The sequence below is a fragment of the Drosophila suzukii genome, unplaced genomic scaffold (genome assembly GCF_043229965.1).
Source record: "Drosophila suzukii unplaced genomic scaffold, CBGP_Dsuzu_IsoJpt1.0 scf_4, whole genome shotgun sequence".
Lineage (NCBI taxonomy): Eukaryota > Metazoa > Arthropoda > Insecta > Diptera > Drosophilidae > Drosophila > Drosophila suzukii.
This window is the reverse complement of record NW_027255927.1, coordinates 3295201-3321682: the sequence shown is the minus strand read 5'-3', so window position 1 is coordinate 3321682 and position 26482 is coordinate 3295201. Positions and strand designations below refer to the sequence as shown.

The window sequence follows — 26482 nt, the reverse complement described above, 5'->3', positions numbered from 1 at the left end:
CTCCTTTGTTCCTTTGTATTCCTTTGTTCCTAGTCCAGCAACCTTGCCTCCTACTACCCAAGGTTCCTGTACGAGGACTAGGTCGGCTCCGCCTTCTGTCAGGCGAAGCAAAAGTGCAGCAGACGCTGCATTACTGTGGTGAAGGTTTATTTGTAGAAGTCTTAATGACATCTACGGCTTCAACCTCCACCACAGTGACGTCGGCCTCCTCTGTGTCGCTGAGGTCTACGTTCTCGATTGCCGGTCCGAGCGCTCGCATCTCTCTGCTTAGCGACGAATCGGTAGAGTAGCCGTCCTCCGGCCCACCAGGTGCCTCCAACTCCTCAGCAAGCACCTGCTCGGCTGGGTTGCCGGCAGAGCTGCCAGCGGCGTTGGAGTCGCCCTTGTACACCTTGATGTGGATCGCACTGAACCCGAAGTTCAGCACTCCTCGAGCAGTCTCGATCGGAGCAACTGACTCCTTGTTTAGGACCAACACCGCCTGGTTGACGTCCCCTTCATGCTCCACCACCTTGACGACTTTCCAGTCCTTCGTGGGGAGGTGCGGGTTGCATTCTTGCAACATGAAGAGGATGTCCTCCGGTGTCTTGATCGCTGCTGGAAGCCAGATCCTGGCTCGGGGTCTACTGGGGACATCGCACCAGTCAAGCGCAACGATGTTCGCCCCTTCGTAAACCTCGACGAGCTTGTTTGTCGCCTCTTTCTACATATCAGCCGACCGCTGACTGTCGCATGCCACCACCTTGACGCTGCCCTGGTACTAGCCCGCGTCCATGCAGCAGGGCGAGGTGCCTGGCTTCTCCCGTACCATGCGCAGGCAAATGAGGGAAAGGTGGGACCTGCCCTCCAGATTTCCCTTGTCAATGAGGCCGAGTAGGACACGGTTCGTCGTGATTTCGGCGAACGAGACCGATGGCAGGATCTTAGATCTCTTCGCCGGTGGTCCGGGTAGTTCGAGGGATCGCTGCCTTTTTGCCTGAGTCCCTTCTTGAGTGGGCCTATCCTGCCTGTAGTTAGGAAGCACCGTCCTTGCCCACTCTACCTTATTTAGCCATTCAGGCGAGGGTGTGGCAATATTTCTTCTGGTATGAGAGCGCAGAGTCTGAGCGGCAGTCAGACTTTCTGCGTATGTGTATTTAATGGCGCCAGCGGGTGGCCCGAGCGCCTTGGCAGTACCTACCGCTGCTTTAGTCGCAAAGGCGTCCATGGCGGAGGCGTTCGCGGCCGGAATTTTGCCACCCGTCATCCCCAGTTTGGGATAGGTCCCACGAGTTGCTGAGAAGGGGAAAGGTCCGCCCGGGCAGAGATTCGCGATGCCCGGGTAAGGAGATAGGTAGAGCAGGGGGTCGCCATGTCCCTAAGCACACCGTTTAAGACTGGGCTAGTTTTTGATCCGTGCCAACCAGGCTGACTATTGGCACGGTCCGTATTACACCGTAGTTCGGCCCGGAGTGAGATGTTGTTTTGGGATGAGAGATGGGTAGGTGTTTAGGTGGTATTTAGAAGCGGCTGAACAATTCGCATCGTCGGTATGCTTCGTTGCAGGATACCCGCTGGCTGTCCGGAACTGTTTATTTACTGGGGTTTCCATCCACAATTCCGTGTTTGACTTCCCCCACCAGCTTATTCACAGTTGGCCTCGAGAGAGGTCGTCCACTATTCGCAACCTGCGACCAGCTCGGTTGCCCCAGCTAGGCGACTTTGGAACCATCTCACAAGTTCCTCAGCCGAGTATAATATGGTTTAGAATGTACAGAAGGAAAGGTTTGACAAACCTGGGAGACAAATTATCTAGGCCAGTTGCATTTGATTTGGTGACAGACACATACAACGTTATTATCACAGTTTAGTTCAGTAGTTAGGTGCGGATTGAATGTGGAATCACGTACATTGGTTGGTAAAAATTCTCCAATTAATTGATGCACGTCTATATCAATGTGTAAGTTTGGTTAAGATTTGTTTTTAAGAATACTTAACTTTTTTAGTTCCTTTCATGTTTGTTCAGTCCATATTGCACATAAAAAAATGTTTTAGCGGTCAGTCTTAGCCTTAAATATTGCACTCGTAACCTAACGTCTTAACTTTTTATGTATATCTTGAAAATCGTTTGTTAAGTAACTTTTCCACCACTTATACGCTTCATCTCTTTGGTTAATAATTCTTTTAATATGTTAATATATGTGTTGTACCAGGTTTTAACGGATAATGTGCATATCTTTGATTTAGGTATAATGATTTCAGTATGAAGTTTACAACGCAGTGAAGGAGAAGTTTTCGACCGCATAAGGTCGGTGTTTTTTGACTTATTAACTTCTACTCCTAGGAATATCATTCCTTTTATATTTCAGAGAATATTTAATTTTTTAAAATCGAAAATTTTTTTAAAAAGATTTCACTTCTCAGGTTTTTTACTTGTATTGTATTTGCTTATTTAGGAAAAATTTTGGATATAAAATCTATAAGGGGCTCATAGTTAACATAACGATTTGGTCTGTAGACACACCCTAATACCGTACTACCCGTTACTCGTAAAGTAAAAGGGTATACTGGACTCGTCGGAAAGTATGTAACAGGAAGCGTTTCCGACCCCATAAAATATATATATTCTTAATCGGGATCACTAGCCGAGTCGATCTATCCATGTCCGTCTCTCCGTATGAACGCTGTGGCGGCAGTATGATTTAAATATTAAGATTAATTTTAAACGATACTCGTAGAGTAAATGGGTATACTAGATTCGTCGGAAAGTATGTAACAACATAAAGTATATATATTCTTGATCAGGATCACTAGCCGATTCGGTCTAGCCATGTCCGTCTGTCTGTCCGTCCGGATGAACGCTGAGATCTCGGAAACCGCCCAAAACTATTTAGCTGAAATGTATTGTTCATATCAATACCTATCGATTGACCCAAAAATAGTTTGCCACGCCCATTTTAACACCCACAAACCGGCCACAAACTTCAAAAAATCGTAAATATGAATGAATTGGGATCTCAGATTTAGATTAAGTCTGTGGCGCTCACAATTTTCATGCTAGATACAAAATTTTAACTGAAATGTATTAGTCTCGTTAATACCTATCGAAAAAAATACTAAAATAACAAAATAAAAAAATGAAGTAGAAAACCAAAACAAAAAACAAACATAATATTGTGTGCATGGGGTAGCACGCCAGCCTATGCAACTACTTTTGTCTTTCGTTTCTGAGGAAAAACGTCTTCACATCGTCAAAGTGGGCCTGCCAGAAACACGCTCTCAAAAATTTGTTTACATGTCTACGTGAGCGTATATATAGCACGCTTTTAAACCACCAATATCATCTGTCGGATGATTAAAAACTCAAAAAATAAAATATTAATGCTTACAAATTAATAGTGAATCTTTGTTTTTAAATAGATAATATTAACGGTCCATGCTTTTATTTACAGGTATCAACAGTAAAAGGAAAATACCCACAACATTTTGTAAAGCTTTGGAAACGATATGACGATGAAAAAGGATCAGAGAATGACCATCCTGGACTTTTTGGAGAAAATCAACTTTTCGTAGTTTTAGAACTACATTTTGCAGGAAGTGACATGTCAAATGTTATATTTTTAAACTCGGAACAGTCATTTTACGCATTGCAACAGGTGACTCTAAGATGTTATTATTTTTAAAACTGTTTGTACTGAATTGGATCGTTTGTAGATTATTCTGACTTTGGCTGTTGGTGAGGAAGATTATCAGTTCGAACATAGGGATCTCCATTGGGGAAACATATTGATTAAATCTACCACTAAAAAACACATTTGTTTCAAATTTAATAACACTGACTTGATTGTGGATTCGAAAGGAGTGAACATAACTATTATTGACTATACTCTTTCAAGAATAACCATTGATGAATGCTGCTACTTTAATGACCTCTCAAATGATGAGGAACTTTTTCAGGCATCAGGAGATTATCAATTTGATATTTACCGAATGATGCGTAATGAATTAAAGTAAGTATTTTCCAAAATAACCAACCATGTTCGCACTCACTTTTATATAAATTTGTTCGACAAAGATAGAGATAATTCTATCTGCCTTGCATTTTCGCTCTTCTATTCTGCTTTGCAATGGACGCAACTGGTGAACATAAGATTCAAAGATCTGTAAATGACAACCCAAATCCTCGTGGCTGAGCTTGCTTAAATCGGGTTTCCTGGCCACTTTGACCTTTAATTTTTCGATTTTGGTTTCCATTTTTGAGCGCTGCGGTTGAAAGGAAGTCAATTGTGCTTCAAGTCGCTCTGCTGCTGAAACCTTGTTCATGTTTAACTGTTGGGGCTAATTGCGGTAGAGCAAAGAGAGAAACTACGGTTCAAAGAATATACGAAAAGCTAACAGTGAACTGTACTGAGTGTGCAGCCCGGCCTTATGTTTATTAGCGAATAGCAAACACAAATTCAGCACGTGTTGGTATGCATAAAGCAACGGTGGTTGGCCAATGTCGGATTGGTCCCAAGATTTTATAAAATGAACGTATAACTCTAAGCAGCCACGCGAACTTTACCATTTGTCTGGGCCAAACACAGCCTTGATTTTTTGTTGTTATATGTTATTATGTTATATTTGTGTGGTTTTTTAGACGTTATAATGTTTATTTGCTAACTCTCTAGAGCAAGAAAAGAATAATGATAGTTGTCAAAAACGCGATAGTGATTTTGTCGTTTACTGAAATACTAACTAAAGTACTAACTTCATGTGTGGCTGCAACACTTGTGGCACCATTAACTTCAAAGAATTTGTTTTAAATCGCATAGGATTTTATTTAGTTTGTCAATACCTATACTAATTCGGACGTAAGGTTGCCTTCCTATCCTTGTAAATTACTTTCGCTTAATTTGCCTAGTCTTGTAAACCGTAGAACATAGCTTGGTGCTATTTTAACGTCTTTCATTTCTTTATTAAGTTGATATACATATTACTTATTACGTTTTTGTAAATTTGTGGCTATGTTATTACGTGGGCATATTAGTGCCCGAGTCCTGACAGGGACTTGGGCCGAGGGAGAGGCGTCCGATATTCTGGCACCATTTGCCGGCATAAGCTACGTCGTATTCGGGTCGTGGGATCTTGGTAAGCCTCTCTCCTCTCCAACATAACGAGAATAAATATTAAAAGTGCCTGGAAAATAATATTTGTCATCAAGTTCGTCAGTCATCAGTCCACACTGCCCAACAAGCTTAGCTGTCGCTTGATCGCAATACGATCGGGCTGTGTTTTGGCCGTATTCCCTCCCCTTCACACATTCGTGTGCCAATGGATCGTCGCGGGCCGCGCAAATCGATCCCCTACTGTCAAGGTTGTCTGTCGAAAGTTATGCCATTGTTCTTGACCTACTCCACTCCTCGCGTCAGCACACACCCTTTGTTAAAGTTCTAGCACACCATGGTTTCCAATTCTTTTTCACATTATAAATTTATTAGATATTATATATCTGCGTCTGTTGATTAATCTAATTTAATTGACAATTATTCTGTTAGAGGAGAGTATCGAACTTATCACCTATGAAGGTGCACACATCAGCCAAATACTGACTATTCACGACTACAAACGTCGCTCAGAGGGCACTTGCAATTATCATATAACTACAAGGCTGATACTCGCCGCTGAAAAAGTTTATAGTAGTCTATAAAACTGTAGGATACTTCACAAATATTTATATATGTATGTTTATAAGAAAGGAACCGTGTCCCAACAAACTTACCCCCTCCTTAAATCCTGGGCGATGAGATCTCTACGCTCCGGATCCTGGGCTTTGGGAAAATATTATATTGGATATATATATATAAATATACGTGCATCAAAATACGGCTGTTCTTAAGTATACCAATTCACTTAAACACAAAATATATATAAGTTAACAACAGAGGGCTGGCAGCCCACCTAATAAATAGAAGAGGGCTGACCGGCCGGCTTCACCTTCCCCCCGCCGCGATGCCGACTCAGCGCGGCAACATGCGCCGGCCGGGCGCTGACCTACCTGCCCCCCGCACCCCGTGCCGAGTCAGCACAAAGACATCCGCTGGCCTGGCTCGGGAACGCTGACCGCTCACCGTGCAAGTGGAGCGCGGTGAGAACTGCAGGGTCGGCAAAACTTCAGCCGGCCGCTGACGCCGACGTCGAGCCGGGACGGGACTCACCGGGCTCTGGCAGGTGTCGGCGCAGAAGACTGGGGCAGAGTCAATTGGACCGGGGAATCAACACGACTTGTCAGCTTAAGTTTATTGAATAAAGAAGAATTATAACGTTTACAAAAGGCCAACGCTATTGATTTTGGAGGAACTATAACGTATGCAAGGGCCAACGCTATCGATTGGGAAGAACGAGCTACGCTTGGGACTGCACAAATACACCGGAATGTCTAAATATAAAGTCCTTCCCGGGGACATACGAAGCCCCTCGGGAAGGACCTAACTGGCGCCCGAACAGGGACCTCTCCATTAAGCGATGAGGATCCCTAGGACAAAAAGTGGGAGGTGAAAACTGTGTGTGTCGTGTGGAAAAAATTTTCTTTTGGAAAAAAAAATTTTAAAAAATGAAATAAATGTGGAAAAAAGTATATGACAAGAAAATGCGTTCCCAGTGGTGGTTTGTGTGTTGCAAATATAAAGAAATAGAAATTTTGATAACCGCTGCGGGCCACCCTCTATAATAAAAAATATATAAAGTGGAAAGTGGTGTGGGTAATTCACTAGATACGCTCAGTGTTACCAGCACAGAAAGAGCCGCCTATTGGATTGTGTGGCAACCGTACCTTAGTAGGTGGTAAAACCAAAAAGGAACAATACGGCACACCGTGCCTAGCACCGAATAAAGAAGGGAATCGGAACAACAAAAAATATACACAACAAATATGTGGAAAAAATCTGTACAACAAATATGTAAAAAAAAAAATATACAACAAATATGTAAAAAATATATACCACAAAAATAAGAAATTTATACAATATATACAACCACGAAACAAGTATAAAAAACTCGAACACACGCAAAAATTCACTTCCCGCTTTAAAAAAAATTGTACCTATACTAAAATAATTTTTTTTTATAGAATCTGCACTTTGTAAGTGACCGACTCAACACACGAAGAACATAACTGGAACACAAAATATAATTACACGAATCACGGGTAAGTGAGGCTTTTTCAGCGAATTTATTAAAAAAAAATATATACAATCAAAATCTTAACCGTCACCCTGTTGTCACTTAAAAACCCCAAAACTTTGAATCGATTTTTTTAATATGGAGGAAATGAAGGCACCTCTTACCAAATTTGAGGCAACCTTGGCCTTGTTGCTTGGCCAGATGGTCGATGTTAAAGAGGATGTGAAAAAGGTTATTGACAAGGTAGCGAGCCTAGAGGAGGCTCGAGAAAAGGTTAACGAAGTTGCTCCTCAATCAAAGCCCTTAGCCCCCGCTCGTACGGAGTACGAGTTAAAAGAGATAGCTAGATTGCCAGATTGTGTAAAAGAATTGCAGGTGTTTGAGGGCGAAGCTGGTGGCTACGACCCTTGGATGGGTAGACCCTTTTGTCGTACAACGTGGCAGAAGACGACTGTCCCGAGACGAAACGCGTCCTGATGCTCCACTACGCCGATAAGCGAGATCTGCGCACGCTGGAATACCAGATGGGGCAAATGACTCAGGGGACGAAGACCATAGACGCGTTTTATTCAGGAATAAATGCTCATTTTGCCCTGATAATACGCTGTCTTAAAAATGGTAACCGAAACCCGGAGATTCTTTGCGCGCTCGTCGAAACCTATAGGGACATAGCCTTGGATGTTTTTATCAGAGGTCTGAGCTTGACCTCTCGAAGCTATTAGTTATTCGCGGCCCAAAGAATTTTCCAGAGGCCTACGCAATCTGCTTAGAATTACAGAATCTGACCTCAATGAATCATGTCACATACCCTAGCAAGTTTTCATCCCCTGAGCCTTACCGCCAAAAGTACTCTTGGCCCCAACCTATCTACTCGTCTTATAATAAGCAATACCAGTACCAGGACGCAGGCAGGAATTCTCAGCCCCCGCACAGATATTCAAATCCCCGAGCAATCAAAATGGAGCCCCACCAGTCCGGCCACTCCTATCGCTCGAACCAGGGTAACGATAACCCGAGCATTAAGCGCAGCCCCAGCACCTCATCTAACCTTAACCCTTTCCGGAAATCCCAAAGATTGTATCAGCTAAATGCTGTCCCATCCTCGGGTGAGGCCGCTTTTAGCCAGCACGAAGGAAAATCCGTCGTGAGGCTTACTACGGCGAAGCCTTACCAGACAATCAGGCTGGCCACCAACCTCACACGGAGGCTGGTAGTAGCGGGGCGGTAAATTTTATGGCCGAAGCCTCTCTAGCGTTCCATACATAGAGTATGGCGTAAATGATGGGGCTAAGCTGCAGTTTCTGATAGACACTGGCGCGAATAAGAACTTCATTAGCCCCCAGATAGCCGAGGGATGCAAGCCCTTGTCGAAACCCTTCCCGGATCAATCCGCTGGAGGGGAGATTAAAATAACGCATCAACTGACCGGACCATTCTTCAGACCCGTAGGTAATAACTCGCCGTTCACCTTCTTTGTTCTCCCAGGTTTAACTGCCTTCCATGGCATTATTGGGGACGACACCTTAAAGTCCCTTAAAGCAGTTATTGATAGGAAAAATGATTCTTTAACAATAACACCAGGAGTAAAAATTGCGCTACTTGCCATGCCTTCCTTAGGTGTCCATTCCCTAATCGACAGTGAAACCCAGTAGAAGTGAAGGAATGCCTCGGATCCCTGATTTCCGAATTCTCTACGATTTTTGATCCACTCTCGCCAGGCGAGGCCGTGAACACAAGTGTTCGGGCTGAAATACGAACAAGTACCCAGGAACCTATATTCAAAAAGCTACCCTTACCCCGCGAACATGAGGGGGGAAGTGGAAAACCAGGTCGACGAGCTCCTGCGCGAGGGAATAATTAGACCCTCCAAAAGCCCCTACAATAGACCGATATGGGTAGTCCCAAAAAAACCAAAGCCAAACGGAGAAAAACAGTACCGAATGGTGATAGATTTCAAGCGTCTCAACGCAGACACCATCTCCGACACCTACCCAATCCCTGATATAACATCTACCTTGTCCAGTCTGAAAGAGGCAAAACTATTCACCACTCTTGACTTAACGTCCGGGTTCCACCAAATTCACATGAAGGAATCCGACATACCTAAAACGGTATTTTCTACCCTGAACGGGAAATATGAGTTTCTGCGCCTGCCATTCGGGTTGAAAAACGCCCCGGCCGTTTTCCAAAGAATGATCGACGACGTATTACGAGAGCACATCGGTAAGATTTGCTACATATACATCGACGATATTATTGTCTTTAGTAAAGACTACGAGTCCCACTGGCGCAACCTTCGCGCTGTATTTGAAAAATTAGGGAAGGCCAAGTTACAAGTGAATTTGGAAAAGACACAGTTTTTGCGCACGGCGGATGGGATCCGCGCAGATGAAAAGAAGGTCAGAGCCATAAAAGAAATGCCTTCACCCACGAATTTGAAGGAACTTAAAAGTTTCCTAGGAATGACCTCTTATTATAGGAAATTTATCTGCGACTACGCTAAGGTCGCGAAACCTCTGACGAACCTCACGAGGAGAGAACATGCCCAGGTCAAGGCATCTCAATCCAAGAATATTTCAATTTCACTTGACGAAGAAGGCAAGAAAGCCTTCGACGACTTGAAAACCATCCTTGCCCCTCCAGAAGTTTTGGCATTCCCAGACTTTAGTAAGCCTTTCCATTTGACAACCGATGCTTCAAATTATGCCATAGGAGCCGTTCTTTCTCAAAGCGACGACGGGAAAGACCGCCCAATCGCCTACATTTCGCGGTCTCTGAACAAAACAGAGGAGAGCTACGCAGTTAACGAGAAGGAAATGCTAGCGATAGTATGGGCCCTTGATAATTTAAGATCCTACTTCTATGGGGCCGCGTCAATTAAAGTTTATACTGACCACCAACCCCTAACCTTTTCATTAGGCAATCGGAACTATAACGCTAAGCTGAAACGCTGGAAAGCGCGCATAGAAGAATACAACTGTGGGCTTATTTACAAGCCGGGCAAATCCAATGTGGTTGCTGACGCTCTTTCCCGCATCACCTCAAACGTAAATTACCTCAATGCCGACACAGCCTCAACTTCAACAACGGACTCCGTTGCTACCGTCCACAGTGCGCTTCAGGACGCATCGGACTTAATTCCACACGTGGAAGCCCCTTTTAACGTGTTTAGAATATTCTTGCGAAACCCCACATACGGGATACGTGCGTCACTTAATCCCCATTGATAGCACACAAGACTTGCTACCCTGTTTAATAAAATACTTAAAACCATCAATTATCAATGGCATAAAAATTTCTGAGAGCTACTTACAATCTCTGCAAGAGCGCAAAGGTTGGTTACCGACGTAGCGGGCAAAGAAGAGACGATTAGAATAATAAATACGGAGCATACTAGAGCCCACAGAAATCCGAAAAAGATGAAGTTACAGATCTTGGAAAAATTTTATTTCCCCAGAATGGCCAGCCGCATTAGGTCGTTGGTCTCTTCCTGCCGGGCCTGTGATAGACACCCGGCCAAGCCGGAACTGCAATTAACCCCTATCCCTAATTACCCATGCGAAATCCTGCACATTGACCTTTTTACGATCGAGAGTCTCAAATTCCTGAGTTGCATCGATAAATTCTCAAAATTTGTCAAACTTTTCCCGATTGAATCAAAGTCGGCAGTCCATCTCCGCGAGAAGCTGACCGAAGTCCTGCACTATTTCACAGCACCAGACACAATAGTCTCAGACAACGAAAGAGGTCTACTGTGCCCCACAGTGCTCAATTACTTACAGTCCCTCGGAATAACAGTTTATTACACACCCTCTCAGAAGAGTGAAGTGAACGGCCAGGTTGAAAGATTTCACTCAACCTTCCTTGAAATATACCGGTGTCTGAAAAACGACAACCGTAACCTGAAGGTAACTGAGTTGGTTTTTATTGCCGTAGACAGATATAACAACTCTATCCATTCAGTGACGAACTGCAAACCAGTCGATATCTTCCTCAGTAGAACTTCTACAATAAATTATCAGGGACTTAAGAATTTTAAAGAACAGACGCAGGAAGACATAAGGGGGTTAATCCTACATAAACTAAAAATGTCAACCGATAGGCGCAATAAACACAGAAATAGGCCGGCACAATACAATCAGGGGGACACTGTTTATGTCTCCAACAAGCAGATCAAGAGTAAGGATAAAAATCGATTCAAACCGGAGGAGGTAGAAGGTAATGGTAGGGTCACGGTCAAATATTCCACGGTCCATAAATCCCATATAAAAAGTTAAAGACCACTTCGTTGAAAATGTTTCACAAATCCTTAAAGGAACAAATATAGGAAAAAAAATATACAATAATCAAAAAGATATAACAAAATTAGTTAAATATTAAAATAACAGCCAAACAAAAATATATAAAAGGCAAAAATCCTATACTTAGATTGAAAACAAAAAAACATAAAACTAAAAATAGTTAATTAAGTAATAACAACTAACAAAAATATAAAATACTACACTAAGATGAAATACTAAATAAACAAAATTGAGTAACGTCTCTCTCCCAAGTATGGCGATTATTCAAGTCGCAACTGCTCTTCACAACTTTAAATATGATACGCCGGTCGTCCCACTTCAACAAGGTGTGGTATGGCGCGTTAATGGAGTGTTCAAACTCGCCCATGTAATTGACCTAAAACAGATACAAAATATAATTGACAAGACCACCGAAGAAACATCAGTGGTCACCGACACCAGAGTCGCTTCGCTGATATGCCACTACCTGGAAGAAGCCTCCAATGGCATTACAAGAATGACGTCGGCACACCGCGCGCCTCGGTCCATAGACTGGCTGGGGTCGGCATGGAAATGTGTTGCCGGGTCACGCGACGCATCAGATTGGAATACCATCCTCCAGTCTCAAAGCAACGTGATCGAAAACAGTAACCAACAGATACAAATTAATACAAGGCTGTTTGACGCTACGCACGACTCCTTACAGAAGCTCGACGTTATGATGGCAAGGGTGAACTCCATTGACGGAGAGCTCCATTTGGCCACAATTTTAATGCAAAAGGCAATGATACTGCTGAAGCAAGTCGACGAAATCACGCGAGCATGTCAACTGGCAAAGGCGTCCGTAGTAAACACGAATCTCTTGGACCAAAAAGAGGTGGAAACCCTTCTAGCAGAAACCCGCAGCCTGCCATATCAAAATGTGGTGGAAGCGGTGGAGTTCGCAGAACTATCGATCCTAACTAACGGAACCTGCCTATTATACGTGCTGGCGTTACCCAAGGTCGTGGACACCAAGTACAAGCTGATGCTACTTTATCCCACGATTACGGAGGGTAAGCAAGTGGTGCTGGAATACAACAGGATGGCGGTGGACCCCCAGGAAACCTATGCAGTACTGGGAAACTGCCTCTCCATCGGAAATACGACTGTTTGCCAGAAAAAAAACTTAAGGAAGCTAGACGAGGCCAGCTGTATCCCCAGGCTCCTAAAAGGAGGACACGCTCTCTGCGATCACCTGAGAAACGATCAAGAGATAGTGGAGTTGGTTGACGACGGCACTCTGTTCCTGACGAACTTCAACGGAACGGTCGTAGCGGACTCAGGGAAACGCCATCTACTGGGATCGTTTATATACGACAACGAGACCGTCCACATCGGGAATATGTCTTACAGCAGCTACAACGCATGTGATGGCCATGCCGGCCGTACTGAGCAAAGTAACCGCCACTGGTTACCAGCTCTCGCTAAAATATGTTCATGATTTTAGCCTGCAGAACTTAAGAAAGCTGTCGGCAGTATCTAACAATTTTCTATTCTCAATCCTAACAGAAGCAGTAATGATCCTCGTTGTCGCCTTGTTATTATACATCGTATGGAGGAAAATAACCTCCACCAAGGGCATCCCAACGCATCGAGGTATCGTCGAACTGGAGGCGCACACCACCGGTGCGGCCCCCGTGAAGAGTTGCTGATCTGCGGGACGCAGATTTTCGGAGGGGGAAGAGTTAACAACAGAGGGCTGGCACCCCACCTAATAAATAGAAGAGGGCTGACCGGCCGGCTTCACCTTCCCCCCGCCGCGATGCCGACTCAGCGCGGCAACATGCGCCGGCCGGGCGCTGACCTACCTGCCCCCCGCACCCCGTGCCGAGTCAGCACAACGACACCCGCTGGCCTGGCTCGGGAACGCTGACCGCTCACCGTGCAAGTGGAGCGCGGTGAGAACTGCAAGGTCGGCAAAACTTCAGCCGGCCGCTGACGCCGACGTCGACGCCGGGACCGGACTCACCGGGCTCTGGCAGGTGTCGGCGCAGAAGACTGGGGCAGAGCCAATTGGACCGGGGAATCAACACGACTTGTCAGCTTAAGTTTATTGAATAAAGAAGAATTATAGCGTTTACAAAAGGCCAACGCTATTGATTGGGAGGAACTATAACGTATGCAAGGGCCAACGCTGTCGATTGGGAAGAACGAGCTACGCTTGGGACTGCACAAATACACCGGAATGTCTAGGTATTAAGTCGGTCCTTCCCGGGGACATACGAGGCCCCTCGGGAAGGACCTAACTTATATATTATGCCAGAGGCATGCGACTTCTTCAACGGCTGGTGGACAGATTCGTCCTCTCGAATTGTTTATCATGATTCGCACTTTGTCTATTGATTCGGTTGGTTTAAATATATTTCAATGCATGTTTGAATGCTTGATTTTCACTTGTTATCCAATTGTATTATTTGAGGATATTGGTCCTTGGTTATGCATGAGTTCACTTTAGCTTTGGTTGACTCGATTAACACACTTATATTGCATCACTACTTTCTCCGACGTATGCTATTGGTCGCTACGCTCTGAACGGATGGTTCCTACAGCTGAACAAATTTCAGGAGCATGGAGATCACGGATACTGCGTCCACAAACATCGCAGTATGTCGGATGTCGTCCTTATTGTTGATCTTCTCCACGTTCTTTGATGACAATAGCGGCGCTGGTTCGACACAAGATTAGGAACGGATGGTTCCTACAGCTGAACAAATTTCAGGAGCATGGAGATCACGGATACTGCGTCCACAAACATCGCAGTATGTCGGATGTCGTCCTTATTGTTGATCTTCTCCACGTTCTTTGATGACAATAGCGGCGCTGGTTCGACACAAGATTATTTCGAGCTGCAATTGTGTTCTCCTCAAGGACTGTTGGATATGGTGGATTCACGTGTGGCTTCGACCCACTCCTGTGATCAAGAGTCTCATGTTTTATCGGCTGAGCTGTCCCAGCTGATATCCTCACTGCTGTTGCTCTATGTCAAAGGTATATTCTGTACCCTAGTATTTTTCTTAAACTTGGTGCATGGAATCTGTGTTTTGATGTTTCCTCTTTTGATCTAACTGACGATCGCTTAAAGCATATTTATTAGAAATGGTTTGATTTATATGTTTATAAGGTGTAAGAACTTTTGTACTATTAGAAAAGCTTTGTAGTGCTGGGCATGTTTTTCACAGTATTTTTTAACCAGCAGTCCACTCGGAGACCCTCCTTTTTGAACTCCGCTAACGAAGTTAATGGGGATGTTGGCAGCAAGCCGCCCATCCGGGAGTTCATGTTGTCTTTCAAAAGCTTAACAAATTCATCTTCATCGATTTTATGCTTTAGTTTGAAATGCAAGTTGTGCATATCGGAGACATAATCGCTGAAGGTTTCGTGCTGTCCTTGCTTGCGTTCCATTAATTCCTTGACTTTCATAAGGTCACTTCCGGTAGTGGAAAATGCCCGTCTCATTTCTTGGGTCAATGAGTAGTAGTCAAAATCGTAGTCTTCAGCCTTGTCCTCCATTAAGTGTCAATACCATTTCGTGGCTGCACCTGCCAACAAAAGATGGAATTCACGAAAGACTTGTTGACGGCAGAGGTCATACAATTCTTGCAATCGGTCCACGCGGAACAGGAAACTTTCAACTGTCATGCCGCGACCACTCCCATCGAACTTTAGGTTCCATCTGTCTAATCTGACATCTTTTGGTCTTGGTCCCTGAAACGGTGAGCTCCGATCGATCTCTGGGTGCAGTTGGTGACTTGTCTCCCTCTCGTTTGTTCTGGATTGCCTGTGTGACGGAGTATTAACCCGCCTGGGTGTTCTTAGCCGGTGCATCTGACTATTGAGCATGTCCTGCGTTACCGGTTCCAGTGGCGGAGTCTCTTGATATTTTAAGAAACTGTCTGTTGGATTCGGAACTGTTCGGGGCGGCGAAGGCAGACCCTTCTGTTCGGGTCTCCTGAATGTCGGAGACTGTAATTCTGCTATTTGTGTCTTCAGAGCTTCTATCTGGGCGCTCATACCACGCTGCATTTCGTTGCTCTGCCTCAAGAGCTCCATCAATCTTTGTTCCCGCCTCTCGGCAGCCTCTAAGTTGTCCTCCTCATGCCTCTGAAATTGGGGAAGCATACTTGATCTTCCTTTCGGCGGTCCTAGGGGTAGATTCTCCCCACCGGCGGCTCCTTCTATTTCAGTATATTGGTCCAAATTGTTTTCTTCAGACAGGGTATCTACGTGTCCTGGCTGATTCTGTGCGCGCTCCCACGGCTCTCTTTCAGGTGAATCTCCCAGCCTTGGCGCGCTCGCACTCCGGGGTTGGTGACTTTCACCGCGCGTTGTTGCTCGGATCACTCTTCCGGTGCTGGGTTGGAATAAGACCTTCTTCTTGGCCCCCTTCGTTTATATGATTGGGCCTTCTTTAAAGGCCTCCGCTTTCTTTTATAAATTGTCACTTTGTGCTGATTAATACAGGCACTAAAATTTTCGTTTAATGTAAAAGGTTCACGTGATTCTTTTCAAAACACTCTGACGTAAACGCTTAATAAGTCTACAACAAAAATGTTTATAAACTGGGGGGGCTTCCCTCTGCTTCTCAAGTTTCTCTTCGGTCAAGAACCGTCCGATATTTAAGCCTCAAAAAAAAACAAAATAAATATCCCTAACTAGGGGTGTTAGCCGCTTCTACACAACGCGGTTCCGCTAAGCTAGCATGCCCTTACTTTTCCTTTCTATTCAGCTCAAATGCACCAAACGGAAACTGGCTGTGTTTAGATAAGGGATCTGTCCAAAAACCCCCTCCCGCCAGTCGTCGGAAAACAAGTTATTTGACCGATCATTCTCGGGCTCCACAACCGTCTCTATTTCTCTGGACTCGAACCAAGCAAACGACCTGACCAACTAGCCTAATACGTTGTGGGGCGTCGGCCAGAGAAACTAAAAATCGTCCACCGCCCAAATATGGTCAAGGGAAACTGCAAAGACTCGAACCAAGCAAACGACCGGAAAAATGCCTAGTACGTTGTACTGTCAGTTCCCCCACCCCCATTCTGTCCTGGATCGACAAACAAACAGTAGACCCGCACCGCAACTGCTAAATGCGTTACCGTAATGCTTGCGCTCCTGCGCTTTCTGGACACGAACCAATCAAACGACCGGACAAATGCCTAGTACGTCGTGGGGCGTCGGCCAGAAAGCACCTATAAATTGTATCTACGTTAATTTCAACAAATAGTCGGTCGGCACTTAGTTGTAGGTATAGTATGTAGTAGTATTATAAAAAGGATAACTCATAGTTCTTGGTTTAAGGACATTCTGGTAAATTTGCCCATGAACAAAACGGGGAATTTCTAAGGTTAAAAACATTTCAAAGTCAGGCCTCTATTCTCCGACAAAGTTCTGATTGAGTGGCCTCTCAAAACTGACAGTCACAGAAGTTGGGGACTTTACGGTTATTAATTTAAAGACAAAAACAAATAAGTAGGTGCATACTTAAAATTATTTAAGTACCCTGCTCTATAAAATAGTCAAATTACTCATAGCAAATAAAGATGAAAGCTGTGCCATCCCTAGGTACATCCACTCCGACACCGCAGGTACCGAGATTGTGGACCCTGGTAAAATTCCTTAAGGAATATGAAATGTCCTATCGTTGGGCATATTAGTGCCCTGACAGGGACTTGGGCCGAGGGAGAGGCGTTCGATATTCTGGCACCATTTGCCGGCATAAGCTACGTCGTATTCGGGTCGTGGGATCTTCGTAAGCCTCTCTCATCTCCAACATAACGAGAATAAATATCAAAAGTGCCTGAAAAATAATATTAGTCATCAAGTTCGTCAGTCATTCCACACTGCCCAAAAATCTTAGCTGTCGCTTGATCGCAATACGATCGGGCTGTGTTTTGGCCATATTCCCTCCCCTTCACACATTCGTGTGCCAATGGATCGTCGCGGGCCGCGCAATACGATCCCCTATTGTCAAGGTTGTCTGTCGAAAGTTGTCATTGTTCTTGACCTACTCAACTCCTCGCGTCAGCACACCCCCTTTGTTAGAGTTCTAGCACACCATGGTTTCCAATTCTTTTTCACATTATAAATTTATTAGGTAATATATATCTGCGTCTGTTGATTAATCTAATTTAATTGACAATTATTCTGTTAGAGGAGAGTATCGAAATTATCACCTATGAAGGTGCACACATCAGCAAAATACTGACTATTCACGACTACAAACGTCGCTCAGAGGGCTCTTGCAATTATCATATAACTACAAGGCTGATACTCGCCGCTGAAAAAGTTTATAGTGGTCTATAAAACTGTAGGATACTGCACGAATATTTATATATGTATGTTTATAAGAAAGGAACCGGTTCCCGACAAACTTACCCCCTCTTTAAATCCTGGGCGATGAGATCTCGACGCTCCGGATCCTGGCCTTTGGGAAAATATTATATTGGATATATATATATAAATATACGTGCACCAAAATACGGCTGTTCTTAAGTATACCAATTCACTTAAACACAAAATATATATATATTATGTCAGAGGCATGCGACTTCTTCAACGGCTGGTGGAGAGATTCGTCCTCTCTAATTGTTCATCATGACTCGCACTTTGTCTATTGATTCAGTTGGTTTATATATATTTTAATGCATGTTTGAATGCTTGATTTTCACTTGTTATCCAATTGTGTTATTTGAGGATATTGGTCCTTGGTTATGCATGAGTTCACTTTAGCTTTGGTTGACTCGATTAACACACTTATATTGCATCACTACTTTCTCCGACGTATGCTATTGGTCGCTACGCTCTGAACGGATGGTTCCTACAGCTGAACAAATTTCAGGAGCATGGAGATCACGGATACTGCGTCCACAAACATCGCAGTATGTCGGATGTCGTCCTTATTGTTGATCTTCTCCACGTTCTTTGATGACAATAGCGGCGCTGGTTCGACACAAGATTATTTCGAGCTGCAATTGTGTTCTCCTCAAGGACTGTTGGATATGGTGGCTGGTCCTGGTGGCAGAAGACTCCATGGACGACTGCCCTTTCTGTATTTGTCTAAGGTCTTTTATAGCAGACTAGAGCTTTTACTTGGCTGCGGGTATGGATCGGATAAACTAGGTGCTCCCACCTAGAATTACTGTTTCTTGATATCTGCTATCTTGGGAGTCAACGGCCGGCTGTTGCCCTTTGCCAACTACCGGAGTATGGTTACCAATAGGTCGATAGTGGCCGTTGTTCTGGCCACGCGTACCCGAGAATTGCCGAATTGCTTTTTCTTCTGCCTTTACCAGTATGAGTCTGGTTAGTCACAAGCACCCCTTCCCCTAAAGATTCGTCGTTGTTTCTCTATGTGAATCTTTCTATGTGGAGGGCGTTCGTAACAGTGTATGTGTGAGATAATAACTCGACACATAAGTTTATTATGTATTACGTACATGACACGTAAATAAATATATTTGTGTGCACATGTTTGAAAGAAACCTGCTCGAATAAAAATCACAGAAAAAAGCACAAATTGTAAAGAGTATTATACTTAAGGTGTATGTTGTGGCGGATGGCCTTCAATAAGTTGAGCTCGCGGAGCAGGTCCTCCAATTTTTCGTCATACTTGCACAAAAATAAAGAAGGGAGTTTGCAACAAAACAGAGTCGCAGCTTACTTTGATGACTTTCAGATAATTTCAAGAGAGGAGTTCGGCCTCTTTCTCCTCTCACTCTCATTTTTTTTTTACCGTTTCCTCTCACGTCCCTCCTCAACAGCCTCTAAACCGAGATTGCTTTTGACTCGGAATACTAAAATCGACATCGACAAGTGAACAGACAAAATTCTGTAACTGAGACGAACCGATCCCGGTTTTTTTTGTTTTCAATTTTTCTGGGTGTAATGAGCAAGACCCCGTAGCCTGTTCGGCGAGCCATTAATGAGGACAGGTTCAAGAGGCGCAGTCTATCGGCATAGGATACTACGCGACGATTTAACTTCCAGATACTAATACTTAATGTATGAAGGAGACCAGACACCCACTGGCAATACTCAAGAATATGTCAAACATGAAATATGTAAAGTTGTTTTGTGGTGTTAAGATCCTCAAACGTCTTAAATCAACGCATAACAAGGAGAGCAAAAAAAATTTGCTTTCTGGTTACACCAAGTATTAAGGTCTGTTCGTACCCAAGGTTGCTTAGCATGACCAGCACCCAACAAATCAAGCAGAAGCCAAGTTGGGAACAGTACCGGGCGCCCAATTGCACCGACTGCAGATGAGAATTCCTGATCAGTATATTATATGTCTTACTTAGTCACCGTCTCACCGACTCAACGGTACACTGACCCAGTCAGCACATTTTGCAGTGTCAGCCGAGCCAACTACGCAAACTGCTACCATTATCAAAACTTCCTGACCTACCTTCCTACCTATCTACTTTAGAATGTAGCTTATTTCACTAATCATTACACTAAACTTCCGTGTTCCAAGTAGTATATAAACATGTACCAAATGAAAAATAAATCAGGTATCAACACACCTCTTAACTCCTCGGTTCTACCCCTACCTCTGGGAATAGGGCTCGTAATACACTATCTCAACTAGCAGCTAACCTACGTTAGCTCAACCTCACCGCAGTTCCCGCATCGCCTGTGGTCCGGCACGGCAGTGACCATCGCACTATAGGCCACAAAAAGTGGTCAGCCAGCCTATAGTGCATCGTTACCATTGCCGCGACGCGATTAACCTGCCATCAAAGCGCCCCCGTGCCAGCGACTACCTCCTTGTGCCCAAAAGTGACTACTTCGGTAAGGCACAAACAAGGTCGTTAGAGTCCATCTTTAATAGTGAAAGCGAATCAAGATGCTTAAAATGCAAGCATATTTTTATTCCGCCTGCATACATTAAAACATCGGAAAATCTTTATGGGGTAGGTAATTAATGAAACAAACCGAACAAAAGGGGACCATGGAGAGAATATTAGAAGGGACATGAACCAGCGAATAAGTTATATTTTTAAGTTATATTTTATAATACGTTTTGAGTCCGGTTTGTTACGCAAGACGATATCCACAAGTCAGCATGGTTGAAAAGTCAAAAAGGTTGAAGCTTTTTTTTTTTAGGATTAAGGGTGATATCCTGAATCGAATGCCTTGGTTAAATCTGTAAAAATTACATCTGGCTGTATGATACTTCTGAAGTCATTTCGAATTGCTGTGATAAACTCGAGTAAATTTGTTGTGGATGGGTGCTTCATAAATCCATGTTGTGCAAAGGACATAATTAAGGTGCATTGGTGCTGTAACTGACAGGTAATCGACAGTTCCAAAATCTTTAGAATTGCAATAGGTTTTCCTCTGTAAGGATAGTAAGAAAAGGTTGGTTGAACATAGCAGCTATAAAAAAAGTGGTATCATTAGCCTAACCTTTTGGCTATACCTTAACAGTTTTATAGTTTTTTTTTGTTTATTTTTAAACTTGTCTTCATAATATATAATTACGGTTATAGCTTTTTGACGCGGAGGACCGACTTTATGTCAACTTTATTTTTTCTTTATTTGTCTAGAGAGTACCATTAACCACTGAAAAATCGTCGGTGTCAACTTTTTTTCGGACGTCCCGACCGTATTTTGGATTGATTAAGGATAACAACATCTTGGGCCATCGAGTTCTCGTTAACGGGTGCAATCACCATTGGCACTAGCACTGGTAGCATCACTGGCACCATAAAAACTTTATATATACCTTAACAAGATCCGTATTATCAAATATTACCTTCAACTATACTTGCACAGGAAGTGTTTGCAGTTCTAGAGTAGTATACCCAAGTTTGGCACAAAATTTCGCTTCAAAAAAAAAATTACATGAAAAAATCTGGCGAGTCCAATAAAGTGTCTCAAACAGAATTAAAATACTTTATCTAATCTGACATTGTCCGAAATTAATTCCTAACTTCTTCGTCTTATGGCGTTTAAAGCTCAAATTGTTAGTGCCCCCTCTAGTGTTATAATGTTTATTCATTAAAAACGCTGAGGCTGATGTGTCCAAACGGAGCATAGCTAGAATTTTCGTTTAGCAAGAAATTGGAATCAACATCAATTCATAAATTTCTATAACATTCAGAAACATGGAACGAGCTTTTAAATATTTTGTATGGTCGACTTGAAGCAAAAATTTGTTTAATTTCTTAAAATAAATATTTTTTGTTGCTATTTGGCTTCTTTTAGGTTTGAAAGACCATTTTGAACCATGGCAGCTTGTAAGAAACATTTGACTAAGTGAAGGCACTGTGAGGAGTTGTACATGGTGGCCTGCCGGTTACCAGATATGCGGCGAGTTAGCGCGTAGTAACGGCAAGGTGAAGAGAATGAGAATTTTAAGACTGAAAGGTTGAAAGAGAGAGAAATTGGAGAAAGAGAAAGTGGAGATTGAGAGATTGTAGAACGGTACGTTTGAAAAAGAGCGTTTGGAGAATGAGAGTTTAAAAATTAAGTGAGTAGAGACTTCGAAGGCAGAACGAATGTGCAGTGTGCAAAGGAAAATAACGGAACGCATCGAACCTTGGACTCTGTCGTGAGCTTTGGACTGGGAGCTTTGGATTTCAGCAGCGGGACAGCGCGCCTGCGTGCAGGATGGCGCCAAGACGTAGGACTCCAGTTGGAAGCAGTGGGCAGAGGACAAAGAGGTCATGAAATGGAGTATACCAGCGGGCCGTGCGGAAAAGGAAAATAACGGTTCCCGAAGGCCCTATTTAAGGCCGCAGAGAGCTGGCAGCTGGATCAGTCGATCAAGTAGAGTCAATCCCTCAAGATCATTCAGTTATCAAAGTTAAAGAACCAGTCAACCAGCAACAAGACAACAACAACAAGTCAAGTCGTCGGAAACAGCGCCGTGGGAAGCCTACAAGGAGCAAGATCGCTACGTAGAGTCGTACGGGATTGAGCCATCAGGAATTTCCGAATTGAGGCACAGGTAGCTGAGGTCCTGAGGGCATCACACGGCTAAGTCAAGGCGGTTTGTTCCTACTCTTGTCCACACCCTGCACAGCGCTTGGCGGGTCCGTCTGAGTTGAGCAACATAATCCTGCGACGAGGAACCGTGAGCTCGTGGGGAAAGTTGGCTAAACCCAGTGTGGCTTGCTCAATTGAGCGATCGTCCAAAGCCTCAAGAGCCATAGACCAAGATACATCCAGCCTCGCAACAAGCACGGCCAGGTGCAGAGCAGGGGACATCGGCAGCAGTAAACATCATCCTCAGCCACATCACGACAAGGACGGAGAACTCATTGAGTAGCGCAGGAACGTCACGTCACAAGCAATAGGGTGAGGCTAGGGTGAAACGTTCGTCTGTACAAGGCATAACGCGAAGTGAACTGCTAGGCAAACCCTAGTGGGGCTGTCCAGGACAGAGCAAGGGACATGTGGTTGTTGTTTTGAAAGGCGTTGTTTGAAGAGGAATTGCTCAAGGGAAAGGCTTTGAAGTGGTTCATTGCCAACAACAAACAACAAATTCAAAGAACGCTCCCAAACCTATTTCCTGCCGAGAGACTTCTTTACTAGGATGGCGGATGAAATCAGGCAACGGAAGCAAGGCTACAGCGAGTCCTTCAAGGATTATATGACCGACCCTAAAAGACCCTAAAAGAGAGCACAGGAGAACAACTTGCAACTTCCTTACACAAGTCGTAGCCGAAATAAAGTGTGCTTGAGATTGAGATTATAATACCAGCCAGGAACCGACACAATGAATAGCTCGAGGAAAAACTATCGGTGGCAGACATTCAACGGTCACGCGAGAAGGGCGACAGCACGAAATTCCTGGAGACATAGCTAGCAGACTTCAACACCATGACGGAACCATCGAAAATGGCACCAGATCGCATTAGTATACGCGCTGTATTGAAGCGGGTTACTAATATTTCGGCATATCAGATCAGAGAGACAGGCTAAACAAAGCCCATTGGTCTCAGGTATCAAAATATTTAAACAAATTACGGGATATCCTAATATTTATAAAGCAAAGGTACGACTTAACAATTTCAGTACCAACTATCCTTAACACACCTTTGAAGATAGAAGCTAGAGAAGAGTCAGAATCATCAGATCCACCAGTACAAGCTGAGGCTGACGACCCTATCTCTAAAGATCCCGATATAGAGGAAAAAGATATAAACAACCTCACTATTCCGGCAGTCCTTATTCAATCTGAATTATCAGACCAGGAATCGACCGACTCGGATTCTCACAACAGCATTGTAGAAATAAATCCAATCAAAATGGCACAAACTAATATTGATTTTATTAATACAGCATCCAAGCTTATACCAGTTTTCGATGGTAAAGCTGAAAACTTAACAAGTTTTATGGATGCATTAGAAATAATAGAATCAATAAAAGGCGAACACGAACAATTAGCAGTTTCCATTAAAAACAAAGCTAAAAGGTGTCGCCAGAAATCTAATCGGAAATGAAACAATTAATGAAGTCAATTCCAGATTAAAAAACAACGTCAAAGGCGAAACTGTAGAAGTGTTGTCAGCGAAACTGATGAACCTACAACACCGCAACAAAACTGCCAGCCAGTACACACAAGAGGTTGAGCAGATGACGAAGATGCATTTATAACAGATGGCTTATCCCTAGAGTTAGCCAGAAGTTATTCCACTCGTCATGCAGTGAAAGCAATGACTAAAAATTGCACAATCGATAAGGTAAAAACTATCATGCAAACTGGTACCTTCAATACAATGAATGAGGCCATATCCAAATTTGTAAGCAGTTGCACAGAAGCAACCGGACAGCCAAACACTGTCCTATATTACAAAAATTACCCGCAGCGCGGTGGAAATCGCGGACGAGGTAATAATCGAGGTAATAATCGAGGTAATTATAACAATACCAGATATTATCAGAATAACGGATATAATCAAAACAATGGTTATAACAGAAATAACAATAAACAAAATAACAATTATTACAGAAACAACCACCGTGGTGGAAACATTGGCGGCGGAAACAGCAGTGGGGGAGACAACAACAACCACAATAACAATGTTAGAGTAGCACAAACAAATTCGGGAAACTCCCAACCACCTTTAGATACACGACAGTAAGCAACATCAAAATTCTCACTTTAAATCTCAGTCAAAATACATTTGTCACTTTCATGAACGTAGCATCAGGAAAAGAATTAGTTCTCCTACTAGACACAGGTGCTGAAATATCCTTATTGAAGGAAAATTCCGATAATTTTCAAAACATTCAAGATAATCACATCATAAACATACAGGGTATAAGTCAGGAAGTTACCAAATCAAGAGGCTTAACTTCTATTGAAATTCAAACTTCTAAGTACATAATTCAACATGATTTCCATATCGTAAATATGCAATTCGCTATTCCATGTGATGTAATACTAGGAATCGATTTTATCAAAAGATACAACTGTCAATTAGACTTCAAGCCGTCTGAAGACTGGCTTATAATAAGACCAAATAACATAAAACATCCAATTTATGTTCCAATAGCATACAGTTCTGGCAACAACTCCCTAATTCTGCCAGCAAGATCCCAAGTCGTCCGAAAAATCGAAATAAATTCAGAAGAAGACAGTGCATTAATTCCGAATCAAGAAATTCAGCATGGTATCTATATCGCAAATACCATAGCAACAGTTCAAAATGCATATATAAGATTACTAAATACTACAAACACAGATCAAGTAGTCTATATCAAAACAAGGAATCAGATACCCGTTACTCAGCTATATGGAGATATGCAAGCAGCAAAGAGAGATTAAAATGCGCCACCTACCGGCGGTATACACATTTAAGCGTTATGGGCGTTAGAGTGGGCGTGGCAAATTTTTTTTTGGATCAATCGATAGGTATCGACGAGACCAATACATTTCAGTTAAAATTTTTTATCTAGCATGAAAATTGTGGGCGTCACAGGTTTTCGCGGTTTGTGGGCGTTAAAGTGGGCGTGGCAAACTTTTTTTTGGGTCAATCGATCGGTATTGATGGGAACAATACATTTCAGTTAAAATTTTTATTCTAGCATCAAAACTGTAGGAGCCACAGTTTTGGGCGGTTTGTGGGCGTTAGAGTGGGCGTGGCACTGTGCCGAAACAAACTTGCGCTGCGTAAGAAGCTCAGGAATCTGCACGCCAAATCTCAATAGCCTAGCTCCCATAGTTTCCGAGATCTCAGCGTTCATCCGGACGGACAGACAGACGGACAGACGGGCAGACGGACATGGCTAGATCGACTCGGCTAGTGATCCTGATCAAGAATATATATACTTTGTGGGGTCGGAAACGCTTCCTTCTGCCTGTTACATACTTTCCGACGAATCTAGTATACCCTTTTACTCTACGAGTAACGGGTATAAAAATTCATCATGAACCACTTTCAAACTACGAAATAGTAAAAACGGACTTAGAAGACAGACAAAAAATTGTATTATCCCAACTTGCAAAAGACTTCCCGCCTCAATTCAATGAACAACTTGCATTATGCACCCAGTATAGTGATATATTCGGACTAGAAACCGAATCGATCACTCCCAATAATTTTTATAAACAAAAGCTGAGATTAATTATAGAAATCCTCATAGTCAACAAGACGAAATTCAACAAGTCCAAAAACTCATCAATGATGAAATAGTGGAACCCTCTGTATCACCTTATAATAGCCCACTTTTGTTATTACCAAAAAAGTCACTTCCAAATTCGGAAAATAAAAAATGGCGATTAGTAATTGACTATCGTCAAATTAATTAAAAACTCTTGTCTGATAAATTTCCACTCCCTAGAATCGATGATATTTTAGATCAACTAGGTAGAGCAAAATATTTCTCATGCCTTGACTTAATGTCAGGTTTTCATCAAATTGAACTGGAAAAAAGTTCACGGGATATAACATCTTTTTCAACAAACAATGGTTCGTATCGCTTCACGCGATTACCATTCGGTTTAAAAATAGCGCCAAACTCTTTTCAGAGAATGATGACTATAGCTTTCTCTGGATTAGAACCTT

General features: G+C 43.2%; 1 protein-coding gene across 15 annotated transcripts in view; it reads left to right on the top strand.

Moving 5' to 3' along the window:
- Haspin (haspin) overlaps nucleotides 1–26482 on the top strand; it is a 172447-nt gene that overhangs the window by 12665 nt on the left and 133300 nt on the right. For 10 of the 15 annotated variants that reach the window (XM_070999110.1, XM_070999109.1, XM_070999108.1 and 7 more), the window contains 2 exons: nucleotides 3432–3635; nucleotides 3694–3989. In XM_070999110.1, the coding sequence (XP_070855211.1) occupies nucleotides 3432–3635; nucleotides 3694–3989 (500 nt within the window). Of the gene's footprint in view, nucleotides 1–3431; nucleotides 3636–3693; nucleotides 3990–4054; nucleotides 6293–21010; nucleotides 21039–21671; nucleotides 21706–26482 lie in introns of those variants that run through there. The other 5 variants (XM_070999112.1, XM_070999113.1, XM_070999111.1 and 2 more) reach the window with 5 other exon arrangements.